This window comes from Macaca thibetana, chromosome 8 (genome assembly GCF_024542745.1).
Source record: "Macaca thibetana thibetana isolate TM-01 chromosome 8, ASM2454274v1, whole genome shotgun sequence".
NCBI lineage: Eukaryota > Metazoa > Chordata > Mammalia > Primates > Cercopithecidae > Macaca > Macaca thibetana.
This window is the reverse complement of record NC_065585.1, coordinates 105,204,045-105,222,638: the sequence shown is the minus strand read 5'-3', so window position 1 is coordinate 105,222,638 and position 18,594 is coordinate 105,204,045. Positions and strand designations below refer to the sequence as shown.

The window sequence follows — 18,594 nt, the reverse complement described above, 5'->3', positions numbered from 1 at the left end:
CCAGCTACTTAAAACTGTGACTGAAGGGGGATATTCCAGTATGTGGACTGCTTATACCTTTGAGAGAAGAAACTTAATTTCGTCTATTCATTACAGGAACTCAAACTTGGGAGATAACATGACACTTTTGACATTCATATTTTATTTACAAGTAAATGAAGACTGTCCCTGTAAACTCTAATTTGGGATACGAAGAATAATATTAAGAAGTAGTTGCTGGGCCGGGCGCGGTGGCTCAAGCCTGTAATCCCAGCACTTTGGGAGGCCGAGATGGGCGGATCACGAGTTCAGGAGATCGAGACCATCCTGGCTAACACGGTGAAACCCCGTCTCTACTAAAAAAATACAAAAAAAATTAGCCGGGCGAGGTGGCGGGCGCCTGTACTCCCAGCTACTCGGGAGGCTGAGGCAGGAGAATGGCGTGAACCCGGGAGGTGGGGCTTGCAGTGAGCTGAGATCCGGCCATTGCACTCCAGCCTGGGCAACAGAGCTAGACTCCGTCTCAAAAAAAAAAAAAAAAAAAAAAAAAGAAGTAGTTGCTGGCGCCACAGTGACGTGTGAAGGAGTCTATGCCACTGTTTCTTTAAACGATTTTGTTATTTAAAAAAAAACAAAACCCACCTACACGATTTCTTCATGTTGCATGTGTAAAAGACTTAAAAATAAAAGTGACTTTTCAAAACTCTACAGTCTCTGATCAAATGTGTGAGGTGGCTAGGATGTCACTTTCATCAGTGACAGTCCCTACTCTTCAAGAGCAACAGGCTCTGGGCAAAAGACTTAGTACTCATCAAGAGTATCTGCTCTAGGAATGGAAAGACCTCGGTCCTTCAGGGCCTGCACTTTCAACTTCTCTGCTTCCAGCTTGGTCTGCTGCTCTACCCTTTGCTCTTCTAGAATTTCTTCAATGGATACTTGCTGGAGGGGTGTGTCACTCTCCTTTTCCAAGTCCTACAAAAGAGACAGGTTTGAAAACTTCAATTGAAGACCAAGAATAGAAAACATTATAGATCTAAAGGCAAATGGATTCCTCTATCAGGTTCAGATTATTTTTCGTAACTGTGACAGGACTGAAATATCCTTCTCATAGGGACAGATAAGTTTTTCAAAGAAATGCCTGACAACACTACTATAGGATACATATTTACAATGAATGTGGTTAATAGTGACCAGTATTTATTTTTTTTCCGAGATGGAGTCTCTCCCTGTTGCCCAGGCTGAAGTGCAGTGGCACCATCTGGGCTCACTGCAACCTCTGCCTCCTGGGTTCAAGCAATTCTCCTGCCTCAGCCTCCTGAGTAGCTGTGCTTACAGGCACGTGCCACCACGCCCAGCTAATTTTTGTATTTTAAGTAGAGACAGGGTTTCACCATGCTGGTCAGGCTGGTCTTGAAACCTGACCTCGTGATCTGCCTGCCTCGGCCTCTCAAAGTGCTGGCATTACAGGCAGTGACAAGGTATAACAGAGCTTTATGTGATCCAAAATCCCATATTAGGATTAATTTCCTTTAAAAAAAAATTAGGGCTGCTTATAGACAGCTATCTCCCCCACTGTAGATAATCCAAGAGGGAGGTTATTGAGGCAATGCGGCCTTAGACTTTTTAAATTATTTTAAGGATGGGTGGGTTGGCTCACAGTTGTAATCCTAGCACTTTGGCACTTTGGGAGGCTGAGGTGGGAGGATAACTTGGGCCTACGAGTTCAAGACCAGCCTGGGCAACACAGTGAGACCCTAACTCCACCAGGAAAAAAAAAAAAAAAAAAAAAAACCAGAAAAAAAACCAGCTGGTGTGGTGGTGTTCACCTACAGTTCCAGCTACTCAGGAGGCTGAGGTAGAAGGACTGCTTGAGCCTGGGAGGTTGAAGGTCAAGGCTGCAGTGAGACATGAACATGTCACTGCACTCCAGCCTGGGCAACAGAGCAAGGTCCTGTCTCAAAAAAAGTAAAAAGGCAAAAATAAAAGGGATCCTCTTGCCTTCACCTCCTAAGTAGCTGGGGCTACAGGTGTGCACCACCGTATCAGTTCTGTAGTCTCTAAACTATAACAAGACTCTTTTTCCCTTTACGGCAACAAGTCTTCTAGGGAGAACCTCAGCAGACCATTTAGGTTACTAAACCAATTTGGTCCCAATATTTTTCTCCACTATTTAAAAAATTGCTGCTTAGGTTGGGCGCAGTGGCTCATGCTTGTAATCCCAGCACATTGGGAGGCCAAGGCGGGTGGATCACTTGAGGCCAGGAGTTTGAGACCAGCCTAGCCAACATGGCAAAACCCTGTCTCTACTAAAAATATAAAAAAAATTAGCCAGGCGTGGTGGTGGGCGCCTGTAATCCCAGCTACTTGAGAAGCTGAGGCAGGAGAATCACTTGAACCTGGGAGGCAGAGGTTGCAGTGAGCGGAGAGCATGCCATTGCACTCCAGCCTGGGTGACAAGAGCAAAACTCCATCTCAAAAAAAAAACAACAAAAACCAATTGTTGCCTAATAAAAAATTCCTTATTTAAAAAACACATGTGGCCGGGCGCGGTGGCTCAAGCCTGTAATCCCAGCACTTTGGGAGGCCGAGGCGGGCGGATCACAAGGTCAGGAGATCGAGACCACAGTGAAACCCCGTCTCTACTAAAAATACAAAAAATTAGCCAGGCGCGGTGGCGGGCGCCTGTAGTCCTAGCTACTCAGGAGGCTGAGGCAGGAGAATGGCGTGAACCCAGGAGGCGGAGCTTGCAGTGAGCCGAGATCGCGCCACTGCACTCCAGGCTGGGCAACAGCGTGAGACTCCGTCTCAAAAAAAAAAAAAAAACAACAAAAACAACAAAAAAAACCCACATGCTTATTGTAGATAATATAGAAAATAGACAAACAAGGAAAATTTAAAAATTATCCATAATTCCAGTATGGAGGATTAACATTTTGATAATATCCCTACAATTTTTCTACATATATACTGACTTAAACGAAAAAAACCCAGCCAGGCGTGGTGGCTCACACTTGTAATTCCAGCTACTCGGGAAGCTGAGGCACGAGAATCACTTGAATCCAGGAGGCAGAGGTTGCAGTGAGCCAAGATCACACCACTGCACTTTAGCCTGGCTGACAGAGTGAGATTCTGTCTTAAAAGGAAAAAAAAAAAAAATCAAAAGTTAGCTGGGCGTGGTGACGCATACCTGTAGTCCCAGCTACTCAGGAGGCTGAGGGGGGAGGATCACTTGAGCCCAGGAGTTTGAGGCTGCAGTGAGCCGTGATCACACCACTGTAGTCAGCCTAGATAACAGAGTGAGACCCTGCCTCAAAAACAAACTCCTGCCAAAAACCCACAATGCAAATACTGACTGTAATTCGTTTTCTTTTCACTTAAGTGGCATAGTATGCTTAATATTTTTATCTTTGAATGCTTTATAAACACTTTTCATTAATTAATTTATTATTATTTTTTATTATTTTTTATTTTATTTTATTTTTTTTTTGAGACGGAGTCTCACTCTGTCGCCCAGGCTGGAGTGCAGTGGCTGGATCTCGGCTCACTGTAAGCTCCGCCTCCCAGGTTTACACCATTCTCCTGCCTCAGCCTCCAGAGTAGCTGGGACTACAGGCATGTGCCACCACATCTGGCTAATTTTTTTTTCTTTTTGTAGAGATGCGGTCTTGCTATGTTGCCCAGGCTGGTCTCAAACTCCTGGCCTCAAGCATCCTCTTGCCTTGGCCTCCCAAAGTGTGAGCCACTGTGCCTGGCCCTTATAAACATTTGCTAACCAATGTCATAATGCAGAATAACTTTGCTAAAAAAGTATCTCACTATCCACAGATTCAGTTTATTGTCCTTAAAATGAATATACAGGTATTATTTGCTGTTTTTGTAAGATGGAAAGCCTATACAGACAAAGTATTCCTGTTTCTTATCCTCCTCTATGATTTTCAATGATAAAGTTTGGGACGGTATTGACACACAACTCCCGATGCTCTGGCCTGCATACTATCACCACATGCTGCCAAGGTCTCAGAACCCACAGGCAGTGGCATTATCAGACAGAGAGAGGACTCTCACCACAGAAGTTACAATGAAAGCCACACAAATTACATAAGCAAGCCCTGCTCTGGGTCCAATGCTAACAGCACCAGCAAAGTATGTATTACCACCTGCCCTCCCACCCTATGAGTAGCAGCTAAAGAGAGGACAGTGTTCTCAGCCTAATGCGCTGCCTCTTGGGCTTTTCAGTATGTTACTCGCTGAGCAATTCATGTTGCTGTTGCTGCTTCTTCCCAACAGTCTTATTACTTAATGCTGTGTCATCATCATCGTCCTTGAGGCAGAATTCAGGCATTTCTTAACCAATATAGTGTTTATAGAAACTAAGTGATTCCTACGTATGAATTTCCCTGGGGTTGGTACACAATTTCTCCTGACTGCTGATTCATATAACCATGCAGGCATTCCTGGAACCATGTTTCTCTAGTGGTACCCCTGTAAAACTTCTGCAGCATCCAAACTATAACATATTTTTTTTAAAAAGGGAACTTTTCCTCACAAAAGGGATCCAAGGAAACAAAGAAACTTCAAGAACAAACACGTTCACTTCTGTCTCTGCACAAACATCTACTTTCTCTGCACACACATCTACTTAGATGTACCTTTGCGCCAGTGTAACCAGTAGAAAAAGCATGTCTGCCATGTTTACTACCATAAAACAGAAGCATAGTATCGGTGAATTTTTTTTTTTTTTTGAGACAGGGTCTTGCTCTGGCACCCAGGTTGGAGTGCAGTGGTACAGTCACGGCTCACTGCAGCCTCGACCTCCCTGAGCTCAGGTGAACCTCCCACCTCAGCCTCCTGAGTAGCTGGGACCGGTCATCTGCACCGTCACCCCTGGCTAATTTTTATATTTTTTTGGAAAGACAGGGTTTGGCCATGTTGCCCAGGCTGGTCTCTCGGGGCTTAAGCGATCTGCCTGTCTCGGCCTCCCAAAGCACTGGGATTGCAGATGTGAGCCACCGCACCCACCCCAGTATTTTAACGTAAGTCTTTTCCTCTGATATGTTGCCTCTTCAAAATTACATTCAGAAAAGTATTTTAAAAAATCACCTATAACCCCACCACGCAAAGATGGGTCAGCTCCCCTATAGACTGGCGTACCAAGCATAGTGGCATGTACCTATAGTCCCAGCTACTTGGGAGGCTGAGACAGGAGGATTGCCTAAGCCTAGGAGTTTGAATCTAGCCTGGGCAACACACTGAGACCCCATCTCTGGAAGAAAAAAAGTACTGGAAGACTACTTTATAGTCATTTAGTATCTCCCCATGGGTTCTAGGTGCTTTGTTTCAGACCTTTTTTTTTTTTTATTGAGATGGAATCTTGCTCTGTCGCCCAGGCTGGAGTACAGTGGTGCGATCTCAGCTCACTGCAACCTCCACCTCCTGGATTCACGCCATTCTCCTGTCTCAACCTCCCGAGTAGCTGGGACTACAGGCACCCGCCACCACACCTGGCTAATTTTTTTGTATTTTTAGTAGAGATTGGGTTTCACTGTGTTAGCCAGGATGGTCTCAATCTCCTGACCTAGTGATCCTCCCGTCTTAGCCTCCCAAGTGTTGGGATTACAGGCGTGAGCAACTGTGCCTGGCCTTGTTTCAGCCTTTACGTGACATAAGAAGAAAACAATTTCTGCCGCCTGGCTGGGCGCGGTGGCTCATGCCTGTAATCCCAGCACACTGGGAGGCCGAGGCAGGTAGATCGCCTGAGGTGAGGAGTTCAAGACCAGCCTGGCCAACATAGTGAAACCCTGTCTCTACTAAAAATATAAAAATTAGATGAGCGTGGTGGCGGGCATCTGTAATCCCAGCTACTTGGGAGGCTGAGGCAGGAGAATCGCTTGAACCTGGGAGGCGGAGGTTGCAGTGAGCCAGGATCGCACCATTGCACTTCAGCCTGGGCAACAGAAGCAAAACTGTCTCAAAAAAAAAAAACCCAAAAAACAAAAAATAATTTCTGCTCCTTAAACATGCAAGAAATGATAAACAGAACTAAAAGTACAAACTACAAAAATATTTTATAAATAAGAAAAAGATATTTCATATATTTCACAGCAGCACTTGGGCAGTACTGATTAATAGCATGGATTAGTCATTTCTAGCTGACTATTTCCAATATGAGGTCTCTGAACCAACCCAACCCTGGCAAAATTATCTCCTTGCTTTCTCAAATGGCTGTTAAAAGTGGCTACAAACCAAACCACTCTAAAGACTTCTGCAAATTGACTGAAGACATGGCTAGGTATTTAGAAAACAGTATGAAAAACTTTAAAAATTAAGCAAACACCAAAGTTTTTGGTAAGAAAAAAGAAGACAGTGCTGGCTCAACCCTTAATTTCAACTACTCTTGAAGATATTTTTATTTTCCTTGCAAACCCAATAATCAGAAGTAGCAAGATGAAATCAAACGTTTTAAATAAGGCACCTAAAAAAATATCTGAGTACTTCTAGTAGGGGGTGTGTGTGTGTGTGTGTGTGTGTATGTCTGCACACACAAAGACCTACAGCAACAACACCTCAGAAAAACTGACTTAACCTTTCACCTGCCAGCTGGTCTTTCTGGCACAGATACCAAAATGCCCTCTCCCTGGCTGTGAGCTAAGGATTCAAGTAAGACTGAATTCCATTCTCGTGATAGGTAACAGAAAAGCTTTTCCTATAGCCACTCTTTCCCTTTCCCCCTTTACTAATATAGACATCACATTATACTATATATGCAATGTGTGCTTCCCTCAAATACTGTGCATTAGCTTTATGCCATGAAAAACTACTTGTATCCAACTGTTTAAATGACTGTAAAATATTCCAACGTATGTAAGTCACATCTTCCCCAGCATATATAAATCAAGCTTTGTCAATTTTCTGCTATTAAACAAATACATTAATGAACACATTTGTTACAGAATCGTATTTTTTTTTTTTTTTTTTTTTTTTTTGAGACGGAGTCTCGCTCTGCCGCCCAGGCTGGAGTGCAGTGGCCAGATCTCAGCTCACTGCAAGCTCCGCCTCCCGGGTTTATGCCATTCTCCTGCCTCAGCCTCCCGAGTAGCTGGGACTACAGGCGCCCGCCGCCGCGCCCGGCTAGTTTTTTGTATTTTTTTAGTAGAGACAGGGTTTCACCGTGTTAGCCAGGATGGTCTCGATCTCCTGACCTTGTGATCCGCCCGTCTCGGCCTCCCAAAGTGCTGGGACTACAGGCTTGAGCCACCGCGCCCGGCCAGAATCGTATTTTTTAATGGTATCCGGTAAAAAGATACTTTGCTGCCAGTGGGATCAAAAACCTTTAAAATACCAAAAGGCACTGAAACAAAGTTAAGTATTCTCTGTAGCTTCCCTAATTTGGTAGTTGCCTGTAAGAAGCCAGATAAAATGTGGAAAATATTTTTATTCTCTCTTGAAAAGACAAAAAAAAAGAAAGTAACTAGCATGAATATGAAGATCTACAGCAGCTTAATAGTTTTCACTTACTATTTCTCCTAGTAGGACCACATTTTCTCCTCTGACCACAAAAATCCCTCGAGGAATATCACCGTATTTTTTGCCCACATGAATACGCTCCACAGTCTGATGTAGTACTAAGTTTGCTATAAGTGTATAGGGAAAAAACAAAGATATTTAGTTTAACTATTGGGTAAAGGTCCATAACTCAATAATCATTTATTTTGAACAGAAAAGATTTAGCTAAACACAATTTCCAAGCATTATAATTCTTTTTATTTATTTATTTTTTGAGACTGAGTCTTGCTGTTGCCCAGGCTGGACTGCAGTGGCACAATCTCAGCTCACTGCAACCTCCGCCTCCCAGTTTAAGCAATTCTCCTGCCTCAGCCTCCGGAGTAGCTGGGACTACAGGTGCCTGCCACCACTCCCGGTTAATTCTTGTATTTTTAGTAGAGACAGGGATCACCATATTGGCCAGGCTGGTCTTGAACTCCTGACCTTGTAATCTGCCTGCCTCAGCCTCCCCAAGTGCTGAGATTACAGGTGTGAGCCACAGTGCCCGACCCTCAAGATTTCTAATTCTGAGGAAGGCTAAAATTTCAAATAATCTTCTCCTATTTCATTGAGACATACCAGTTAGGGGATGTCTGGGATTATGTTGGGCTAATACATGAATGATGGTAGAAATAAGAGAAATAAATTCCTTTGTAAGTTAATTGCTAATACCAAAAAAGCCATAGGAAAATATAAACGAATAAGGCCCTTGGAAAACTTGGGTCTAAACAACCACAGAGATCAAAACTTTGTTTTCTGGAAAGAAAGAGCTTTTCTTTTTGTGTGGGTAGGTGTATGTGATGATCTGCTGAAGATTCAACTTTGTTTTAGTAATTAGGAGTCATTTAACCCAATGCAGGTATCCATGGGTTATGATACAGCAAAAACCTATTTTTTCACCTTGACAGATAACTATATTTGCAACCTAAAAGTCAACTTAATATTCACTACCTTTCACTCAAAGTACTCTGATCAATCTGACTTAAGAATCAGGACTCCAATTTGTTAACAATAATTTTTTTTCCTCTTTTATTTTTTATTTTTGTGACGGCGTCTTGCTCTGTCACCCAGGCTGGAGTGCAGTGGCCGGATCTCAGCTCACTGCAAGCTCCGCCTCCTGGGTTTACGCCACTCTCCTGCCTCAGCCTCCTGAGTAGCTGGGACTATAGGCGCCCGCCACCTCGCCCAGCTAGTTTTTTGTATTTTTTAGTAGAGACAGGGTTTCACCGTGTTAGCCAGGATGGTCTCGATCTCCTGACCTCGTGATCCGCCCGTCTCGGCCTCCCAGAGTGCTGGGATTACAGGCTTGAGCCACCGTGCCTGGCCATTTTTCCTCTTTTAATTAGTACTACTTGTCCCATTTGAAGTAAAGGAGAAATCTATGTTCATATCTTCCATAATTCTTACAATGTTTTAATTACGTTTTTTCCTCATGCTCAAATCCAGTGATTTTGCAGATATCCAATAAATGTTAGCATGAACATGAAGTTCCTTGAAACAGAAGGAAACATAATCTTTTTTTTTTTTTTTTTTGAGATGGAGTCTGGCTCTGTCGCCCAGGCTGGAGTGCAGTGGCCGGATCTCAGCTCACTGCAAGCTCCGCCTCCCAGGTTCACGCCATTCTCCTGCCTCAGCCTCCCGAGTAGCTGGGACTACAGGTGGCCGCCACCTCGCCCGGCTAGTTTTTTGTATTTTTAGTAGAGACGGGGGTTTCACTGTGTTAGCCAGGATGGTCTCGATCTCCTGACCTCGTGATCCGCCCGTCTCGGCCTCCCAAAGTGCTGGGATTACAGGCTTGAGCCACCGCGCCCGGCCCACATAATCTTGTAACTTAAGAAAAATGCAGGATGCAAAACGAAGACAGAGGCCTCTTATTCCAATGTATCCCTATACGTAAAGTATTAAGCTTAATGTTGGGGTCCTTAAAATACAGGAAATGCCCTCTACCCAATTTTCATTGGCTAGGGAGGGATTACCTTCACTTCTGGAACTGCTCTGAATTCACTGTACCCTGCCAACGTAGAAATAAGCAGCCTTGGGCCAGGCACAGTGGCTCACGCCTGTCATCCCAGCACTATGGGAGCTAAGACCAGCCTTCCAGCTGTCCCCACCAGTGCACCAGACATGTGAGTGAAGCTCCTTCAAACTAGCTGACTCACCTTCTAGACACCAAGCGACTGTCCTAGAGCCATGAGGAACAGAACAACTGTCCAGCTCAGCTGGGTGGGTGGATCACCTGAGGTCAGGAGTTCGAAACCAGCCTGGCCAACAGGGCGAAACTCCATCTCTACTAAAAATAGAAAAATTAGCTGGATGTGGTGGCTGGAGCCTGTAATTCCAGCTACTTGGGAGGCTGAGACACAAGAATCGCTTGAATCCGGGAGGCAGAGGTTGCAGTGAGCCAAGATTGTGCCACTGCACTCCAGCCTGGGCGACAGAGTGAGAGCTCAAAAAAACAAAACAAAACAAAACAAGATGAGCAGCCTCTTCGGTGGACTGAGTTTATTTTTATCATTTGGCTCCCCCTACTGGGGATTCTAGTGAAAGCCAGTTTTAGAAACATGAACTTGGAAATATATATAAGCTTTGAACAACCTAATCTGAATGTATAGAAAACAATGATACACTCACTAAAATCAGTCCTACTAAGTCACACATGTGAAAAAGTTGCAGATAAATTTCAATATTAAATAACAAAAAATGCAGTGGGAAGCTGTTATTATCCAGAGTATGAGAGATGTCCATAAATTAATACATACCAAATTGATCGATGCTTCTTAAAAAGCCTATAAGTGTCCTTCCATCTCGAAGCAGAACCAAGTGCTTTTCTGGGGAGAGGGGAAAAAGTCTTTTAAATGAAAACTGACAAGTTCAGTGAGTATTTAGGATAATAAAAATAAATAACAGTTTAAGCTGTACCACTTCCTCTGCCAATGCATTTAAGGTGAAGTTCAAGTTCACTGGAAAACTGAAGAAAGCAGCACAGCAACCCAGATTTATATAACAGCAGTGGTGAAAAGAATCAGAGCAGTGTGGCAGAGTGGGAAAAGGACAGGGCACGGCATCAGGGAGCCTGACTTAGCTAGCTCTAGACCCTTTATGTCTTTGTTTTTTTTTGAGACAGAGTCTCACTCTGTCACACAGGTTGGAGTACAGTGGCACAATCTCGGCTTACTACAACCTCTGCCTCCCAGGTTCAAGCGATCCTCCTGCCTCAGCCTCCTTCATAGCTGGGACTACAGGAGTTCGCCATCATGCCTGGCTAATTGTTGTATTTTTAGTAGAGATGGGGTATCACCATGTTGGCCGGATTGGTCTCGAACTCCTGACTTCAGATGATCCGGTCACCTCGGCTTCTCAAAGTGCTGGGATTACAGGTGTGAGCCACGGCGCCTAGCCAAAGACCCCTTATGTTTGACACTTAAACCATTTCAATGTCATGTCAGTTTTTATATCTGTAAATTGACAAATACAGTCTAGATGATTCTTATGATCTTATTTATAGAATTATTTTGTCCTCAAAAGACGAGCTTCTATCTCACATTTTGTTTGTAACCAGGGAAGGCTTTAAATAAAAACACAATGCTTCAGGTATTTAAAATGAAGACTCTAATAATAAGCTAGAGCAGAAATTCAATGTTTACTGAGAGGGCATGTGCTGTGCTGGGGTCTAAACATGCAGTAGAGAATGAGACTTAGAAAGTCACCAATGTTATGAATTTATATTCATGGTGGAGGAGGACAAATAAACAAGAAAATAACCTATTGTGATTAGGACAATGGAATAATAAACTAGCAAGGCAGTATGATGAAGGGAGAGAAGTGGTTACAGAAGGAAGGGTGGCAAAGGAAAGCCTCTCCGAAGAGGTGACTTTGAGCTGACACTGAAGAATGAGAATAAGCCAGTTACTAACACACCCAGCAAAATTTCTTTCATTCCATGCTTAAAGTACCTTCTAGATGCAGAACAGAGGAAAAACACAGTGACTCTGCCCTGAAGGAATTTATACTCTTCCTTGGACTATAAATAAGTACCACAGAAAGCAAATCTTAATTATATGAGACTACAGAGATAGAAGCTATATTTCTGAAGGAGGTATCAGAGTTGGACCTTGAAAGGCAGATAATTTTAGGGCACGGGAAGAGTGATAGACAGGAAGCTGGGAGGAGAAGGAAATCTGTAAATTAAAGAGGAGGAATAAAAGGGCCATACATCCATGTTTAGCTAAAAGCTGAGGCTGTGAAGGGAAAGAACAGTAGATAAAGTCAGAAAAGTACTGGGGACAGGCTGCATTTAGATTTGACTTCACAGGGAACAAGAAAACATAAAGTGATGGAGTCTGTTAACTGAGTTTGTGTAAGTGGGTATGTGTGAGAGGGTGGGGTGCTAAAGATGTGAGGTAAAGATGTAGGAGTTTCATGAGACATCACAAAACTATTTACCAAGAGTTGGGAATAAAAGCAGCAAGCTCAGGGTGAAGGTTATTAGCTCTTTGTGATTCTAAAGTGCTATCAGGACACTTAAACAGAAACATACGCAGATAGTTGGAAACAGTAAGACTGGAAAACCAAAGACATCAAGATTAGAGAAAGCAATTTTAGATAAATCTGCAAACAGGTGATATAAAATTACTAAAGTACAGGAGATCTACTAAAGATTTAAAGAAGTAGGCCACATGGCATCCAAGTGACCATCTATATTGGAGAACAGTAAGAGCCAGAGAAGTAAGAAAATCACCAAGTACCAGTTGTTAGAGAAATCAAGAGAAGAGAATTAAAGAATCTGGTGGGGACAGTATCACAGTGCTACAGAGGGGAGAGAACACAGAAGAATGCCTTAGACGAATAACTTTGAAGAATGCAGCTTGACTAGTGTGTTCAGGATAAAAATTAGATTGCAGGAGTAATGTAAGTGGTCTATTGAAGGTGATAAGGAAACAGACAAAATGAAAATGACTCGAGGTTTGGGGACAAAGATATGAAAAAAGGGATGGGAATATGATGAAGAGAACGGAGAAAATATTTGAGATGGATAGACAATAACACATATGAGGGGAAGAACGCAGGGGTTGAGGAGACAGAGGATATGAAAGAAAAAGGGTAACAACGAAAAAAGGTTCCAGAAGCAGTGAGAGGAGACAGTAATAACAGACAACAAAAAGGGAGGAATCCTTCCTACTGAAATTAGAGGATGGGTGGAAATACAGAAAGACAGGCAGGAAACTGTGTGCTAGGGTGGGGGAGCAAAGGGTGCATATCAAACGGTTTCCAAGTTTTCATAAAGTGGGGGGTCTGGAATCTACAAAGTGGTAGGGGTTAGAGGGCCAAACAGCAAAACTGATTTTTAGTAAAATGGCAGGATGTGTTAGAGGATATATGAGAGATGAGGGCAAAAGGGCATCCTCAAGCAATTAAAATATCCTGTTACACATAACAGGTTCATATAGACGTTAATATGTATTTAGTCCAATTACACTACATTTCCCTTACATAGCAAAATAAGTAATCTGGGTTAAAAAAACTATCTGTCGGCCGGGGGCGGTGGCTCACGCCTGTAATCCCAGCATTCTGGGAGGCCAAGGTGGGTGGCTCACCTGAGGTCAGGAGTTGGGAGACCTGCCTGGCTAGCATGGCGAACCTCGTCTGTACTAAAAAATGCAAAAATTAGCTGGGCGTGGTGGCAGGTGCCTGTAATCCGTTACTGGGGAGGCTGAGGCACAAGAATCGTTTGAACCCGGGAGGTGGAGGTTCCAGTGAGCCGAGATCGCGCCACTGCAAGACTCTGTCTCAAAAAAAAAAAAAAAAAAAAAATTTCATTTTATGGTTGACAGATTTTTTTTTTTGGCGATCTGCCCGCCTCGGCCGTCCAAAGTGCTGGGATTACAGGCGTGAGCCACCCCGCCAGGCCCATAAAACGAAATTTTAACCATATATTCTAAATCGTATATTCACAGAGTAACTGAGACGATTGCAACTTGTTTAAAACCATGTGTAAATCATCTTGAAACAGTAAGTTAATGAGAAAGATCACGTGATTAAAACAATAAAAAATGTTGCTTGAGGAATAATGCACAGATAGAATTTAGAAAAAATGAAAGCCCGGACAACTGCAGGCGGTTCTTTCCGCTTTTGTATAGGACTGAGCTCCTCTTCCGGACAAAAACTAGGAATAAAGGAGGTCTTCTTAGTAAAAGCAAAAATGAATTGTCTTAAAAAAAAAAAAAAAGGTTGCAAGTGATTTTCCAGAAAAGTCAATACCATGTCTAACAGTGGTCTCTACTACAATAACCTGAAGGTGCTAATGACCCTCACAGTAAAATAAGCTAGCAAATAGCCACACCGTAGAGCGCCTACGTTTACTGCCAATCAAGTCCAACTGCTGCTGTCTTAATATTTTTGCTTTTTAATGAATCCTTTCTCTAGGTATTCCGATCCATCCACCGGTAACACGCTGATACTTCGAAATACTGCGGGCAGGAGGGGACGGGGGAGAAGCCCCCCCCCCCCCGGGCTTCTTTCGTGTTCGGGCCTCTGCTGCCGCGACCCACGAAAGTACGAATGAGTTCCATCGCTTGGGGCTCACCAGCCAGAGGGCTGGCGGAGGCTGCGAGGGGCAGAACAAGTAGCAGGCTACTGGGTGGGCAAGCGGTGTGTACTGCAGCTGTGGAGGACATCGACGCGGAACGCCCGGATTGAGCTCAGAACACACCGGCCCCGCCCGGGACTCATTCTACAAGCTTCTTCGGAAGAGGCGCCCGCCCGGGAGGGTCTCACCCCAGGCTCCACCGGGAGGAGATGAACTACTCACTGTCAATGTCCTCGATGAGGCTGGCGGTGCCGGGCATATAGTTCATTTTGAACTGAACTAACTCTGCAATGCACAGCGGCGGGGGGCCAGCGCGTCCAAAACCTCCTCCCTCCTACCGCAGTCGCCGCCTCGGCGGGACCGAGCCCGGAATCCCGACCGAGACCAGCACTTATGCCCCGGCTTTCAGCCGCCGGGGCCTGCCGGAAGCTCCTCCATATTACCCCCACCCACTTCCTGTAACACGTGCGGGCCCCCAGGAAGAGGAGGGGCAGCCGTACGGTTGGGGGACACCCTTTCCCTGTTCCTGTTAAGTAGGGAAGAGGCATCTCCATTGGATAGATGGCGAAGAAACGTATACTCCCTCTTAAGGAACACGGTGTCTTCCCTCGTCCCCGGGTTCCCGAGACCCCAGAGTCACGGACCTCCGTCCCTCAGCTCTCGGGGCTCGGCAGCAGAAGGGGCGGGACCGGGCCTGGGATTGGCTGGCGTCGTCCGACCCCCTTCGCTGCTCTCCATTCGCAATCGCCCGCGGGCGCCTGCGCGAAGGGTCGGCCGTGGGGCGGGGGGCGGGAAGCGCTTCAGGGCAGGAGAGCCCATGTCGGCCCTGAGGCGCTCGGGCTACGGCCCCAGTGACGGTCCGCACTACGGCCGCTACTACGGGCCTGGGGGTGGAGATGTGCCGGTGCACCCACCTCCACCCTTATATCCTCTTCGCCCCGAACCTCCCCAGCCTCCCATTTCCTGGCGGGTGCGCGGGGGCGGCCCAGCGGAGACCACCTGGCTGGGAGAAGGCGGAGGAGGCGATGGCTACTATTCCTCTGGAGGCGCCTGGCCAGAGCCTGGTCGAGCCGGAGGAAGCCACCAGGTAAGCTTTGCACCCTCTGTCCTTGCGGGGAGGTGAGGGCCCTTGGGGCTGGGATTCGTAAAGGATCGGGTTTCATATTTGTTTTCCTTATGTGGAGGAGGGTCGGGGAGGGGGGATGTTGGAGAGACCGAGACTGGGATCAGAGGTTGGGGGATATGCTTGTGTTCCCTTTGCCCCTCCTTTTCTGCTTCGACCGCAAAAAATACGTTTATTACCATTTAAAAAAGAAAGATCCTGCGCGGGCTTACTAAGCTTAGCAGCAGGCTGCAGATCTCTCTCCTGGGAGCAATGCTGGGTAGGGGTGGCACGGATCTGCTGCTCCAGCTCTAGCAGTTTATCCTGCGTGACTGCAGCCCCCGATGTCGCTCAGTGACCCTCCCGAGGGGAAGGAACCTTTGCGAGGGGGAGGTTCTGGGCATTTAGCGTTTGCCCCTAATGCCTTGCCTGAGATCGAATCGTGAATAATCAGTGTTGTAAAGCACCTTTACGCGGATTGACTGATTTAATTTTCACGGCGACTGCAAGGTAAAGTGGCATTACAGCAGCCCCCGCCCCCCGCCCGCTTTTTTTATTTTTTCGAATAAGGAACCGGGGCTCTACGAGGTTAACTCACTTGCCTAATACGCTTGGACCTGTAACATTTTATTCTGTTTTCCCGCCGGACATACACTTCTGCTTTCTTAATGCAGTCTTCTGGGTAGTGGGTTGTCGTTCTACGGTGGCGGCACACCTCTCTATTCGTTCAAGAATTACCCTCATTTGTTGAAAATGTAATAGTGAAATTCTCGTACATTGCTGGTGGGGATGTAAAATGGTGGAAAATAGTTTGGTAGTTCCTCAAAACATTAAGCATTAGAATTAGTATAACACCCAGGAAGCCCACTCTTGGCTATATACCCAAGAAAACTGAAAACATATGTTCACATAAAGCTTGTCCACCCTTGTTTATAGCATCATTATTCATAATCGCCAAAAAGTGGAAATGTTATTTATTTATTTTTTGTTAGATGGAGTCTTGCTCTGTTGCCCAGGCTGGAGTGCAGTGGCACCATCTCGGCTCAGTGCAACCTCCGCCTCCCGTGTTTAAGCGATTCTCCTGCCTTAGCCTCCTGAGTAGCTAGGATTACAGGCGCCCGCCACTGCGCCCGCCACCGCGCCCGCCACCACGCCCGGCTAATCTTTGTATTTTTAGCAGAGAGGGGTTTCGCCATGTTGGCCAGGATGGTCTTGAACTCCTGACTTCAGGTGATCCCCCTTTCCCCCGTTCCTCGGCCTCCCGAAGTGTTGGGATTACAGGCATGAGCCACTGCGCTCGGCCCCAAATGTCATTTTATTTGGGTTATAATAAAAGAGTGAACCTCTCACAGCCCTGGTTCTTTATTCGAATACAGGAATGTTGTAAGGACATAACGACTGATGCATCAATAAACAAAATATGGTGTTAATATATTCATACAATGGAATATTTGGCCATAGAAAGGAATGAACTACTGATACGTGTTACAATATGAATGAACCTCGAAAACATCACACTACGTGAGCAAAGTCAGTCAGAAAGACTGCATATTGTGTCATTCCATTTATATAAAATGGCCAGAGTAGGTAAATCTAGAGACAGAAAGCTTAATGGTTGCCAGAGGTTGGGGGACTGGCGGTGTAGGTGAGAATATGCTTTTTGGGATGATGAAATGTTCTAAAATCAGGGCCTGGTGAGATGGCTCTCACCTGTAATCAATCCCAGCACTTTGGGTGGCCGAGGCCAGAGGATTGCTTGAGTTCAGGAGTTTGAGACCAGCCTGGGCAACATAGTGAGACCTTGTCTCTAAAAAAAAAATAAAAAATAGAAAACAAAAAATAAGAAATCTTCTAAAATCAATGATGATGGTTGCACAACTCTGAATATACTAAAAACTACTGAATTGTACATTTTAAAAGGGTAGAGTTTATAGCATGTTGATTATATCACAGTTTAAACAATTGTATGAGAAATACATGTAGCAGTGAGAAATTATTTTTTATTTTTGAGGCGGAGTGTTGCTTTGTTGCCCAGGCTGGAGTGCAGTGACACAATCTCAGCTCACTGCAACCTCCGCCTCCCGGGGTCAAAGTCTCCTGCTTCAGCCTTCCTAGTAGCTGGGATTACAGGCGCCCGCCACCACGCCCAGCTAAATTTTGTATTTTAAGTAGAGATGGGGTGTTGCCGTGTGGGCCAGGTTGGTCTTGAACTCCTGATCTCAGGGTATCCTCCCGCCTTGGCCTTCAAAAGTGCTGGGATTACACATGTGAGCCACAGTGCCCAGACAAGATTAATTATAAATTAAAGAAAGATCTGGCTGGGCACGGTGACATGCCTGTAATCCCAGCACTTTGGGAGGCCATGGAGGGTGGATCACCTGAGGTCAGGAGTTCGAGCCCAGCCTGGCCCACATGGCAAAACCCCGTCTCTACTAAAAATACAAAAATTAGCCGGGCATGGTGGCGGGCGCCTGTAATTCCAGCTATTTGGGATGCTGAGGCAGGAAAATCGCTTGAACCCGGGAGGCGGATGTTGCAGTGAGCCGAGATCACACCATTCCACTCTAGCCAGGGAGACAAAAGTGAAATTCCATCTCAAAAAAAAAAAAAAGAAAGATCCATATTTTCTCTGCCTAAATCTGGTATACGTAGGTCATGGGACTATAGAGTGATGAAATGCTTGGCCAAATTAGACCAAAAATCAGTCGAAGTGGGGAAAGAGGAGAGGACCTCTAAACTGATGACTGACTTCTGCTGGGCCTGCTGTATTATCAAAACCAAAGTCTGTTTTCTGGGATAGAGTTATGGAGGGTTGGATAGACTACAGAAGTTAAGATTTTAGCATTGTGTAAGGAGTTGTCAAGTGTGGTTTGAGTACACTTGTGCCCATAGGGTGGGTGATGGTGCTGAAGTACTTGGAGATAAAGGTGGAAATGTGTAATGGGCATTTGTAAACCATTTTAAGAGTTTGTACTATCTTTTAGATTGATGATTCTGCAACTTTAAAAGTATAGGATGGCAATTTTTCTGCAGCAATAGAAAACTCATACCAAACATATGCATGTTGGCCGGGCGTGGTGACTCACTCCTGTAACCCCAGTACTTTGGGAGACTGAGGCAGGGTGGATCACCTGAGGTCAGGAATTCGAGACCAGCCTGGCCAACATGGCAAAACCTCGTCTCTACTAAAAACACAAAAATTAGCCAGGCATGGTGGCACATACCTGTAAACCCAGCTACTAGGGGGGCTGAAGCAGGAGGATTATTTGAAACCGGGAGGCGGAAGTTGCAGTAAGCCAAGATCATGCCACTGCACCCCAGCCTGAGCGGCAAAGCAAGACTCGATCTCAAAAAAAAAAAAAAAAAGGTATGCATGTTGTCACAG

The 18,594-nt window shown here is 45.2% G+C and overlaps 2 protein-coding genes across 4 annotated transcripts in view; one reads left to right on the top strand and one right to left on the bottom strand.

Moving 5' to 3' along the window:
- Positions 1 to 521: 521 nt before the first annotated feature.
- LSM1 (LSM1 homolog, mRNA degradation associated) lies at positions 522 to 14,464 on the bottom strand. Of its 2 annotated transcripts, XM_050801368.1 has the most exons (4): positions 14,330 to 14,464; positions 10,281 to 10,349; positions 7,495 to 7,610; positions 522 to 951 (listed from the first exon to the last, which is right to left on the bottom strand). In XM_050801368.1, the coding sequence occupies exons 1-4, from the start codon at positions 14,373 to 14,375 to the stop codon at positions 781 to 783; spliced, it is 402 nt and encodes a 133-aa protein (XP_050657325.1). In that variant the 5' UTR covers positions 14,376 to 14,464; the 3' UTR covers positions 522 to 780. The 2 variants fall into 2 exon arrangements, with proteins under 2 accessions (XP_050657325.1, XP_050657326.1); XM_050801369.1 differs by lacking the exon at positions 10,281 to 10,349.
- Positions 14,465 to 14,740: 276 nt separating this feature from the next.
- Positions 14,741 to 18,594, top strand: part of BAG4 (BAG cochaperone 4) — a 37,034-nt gene continuing 33,180 nt past the window's right edge. The window contains exon 1 of one of the 2 annotated variants that reach the window (XM_050801328.1): positions 14,741 to 15,194. In XM_050801328.1, the coding sequence (XP_050657285.1) occupies positions 14,925 to 15,194 (270 nt within the window). In that variant the 5' untranslated portion in view covers positions 14,741 to 14,924. The remainder of the gene's footprint in view (positions 15,195 to 18,594) is intronic. The other variant, XM_050801327.1, reaches the window with a different exon arrangement.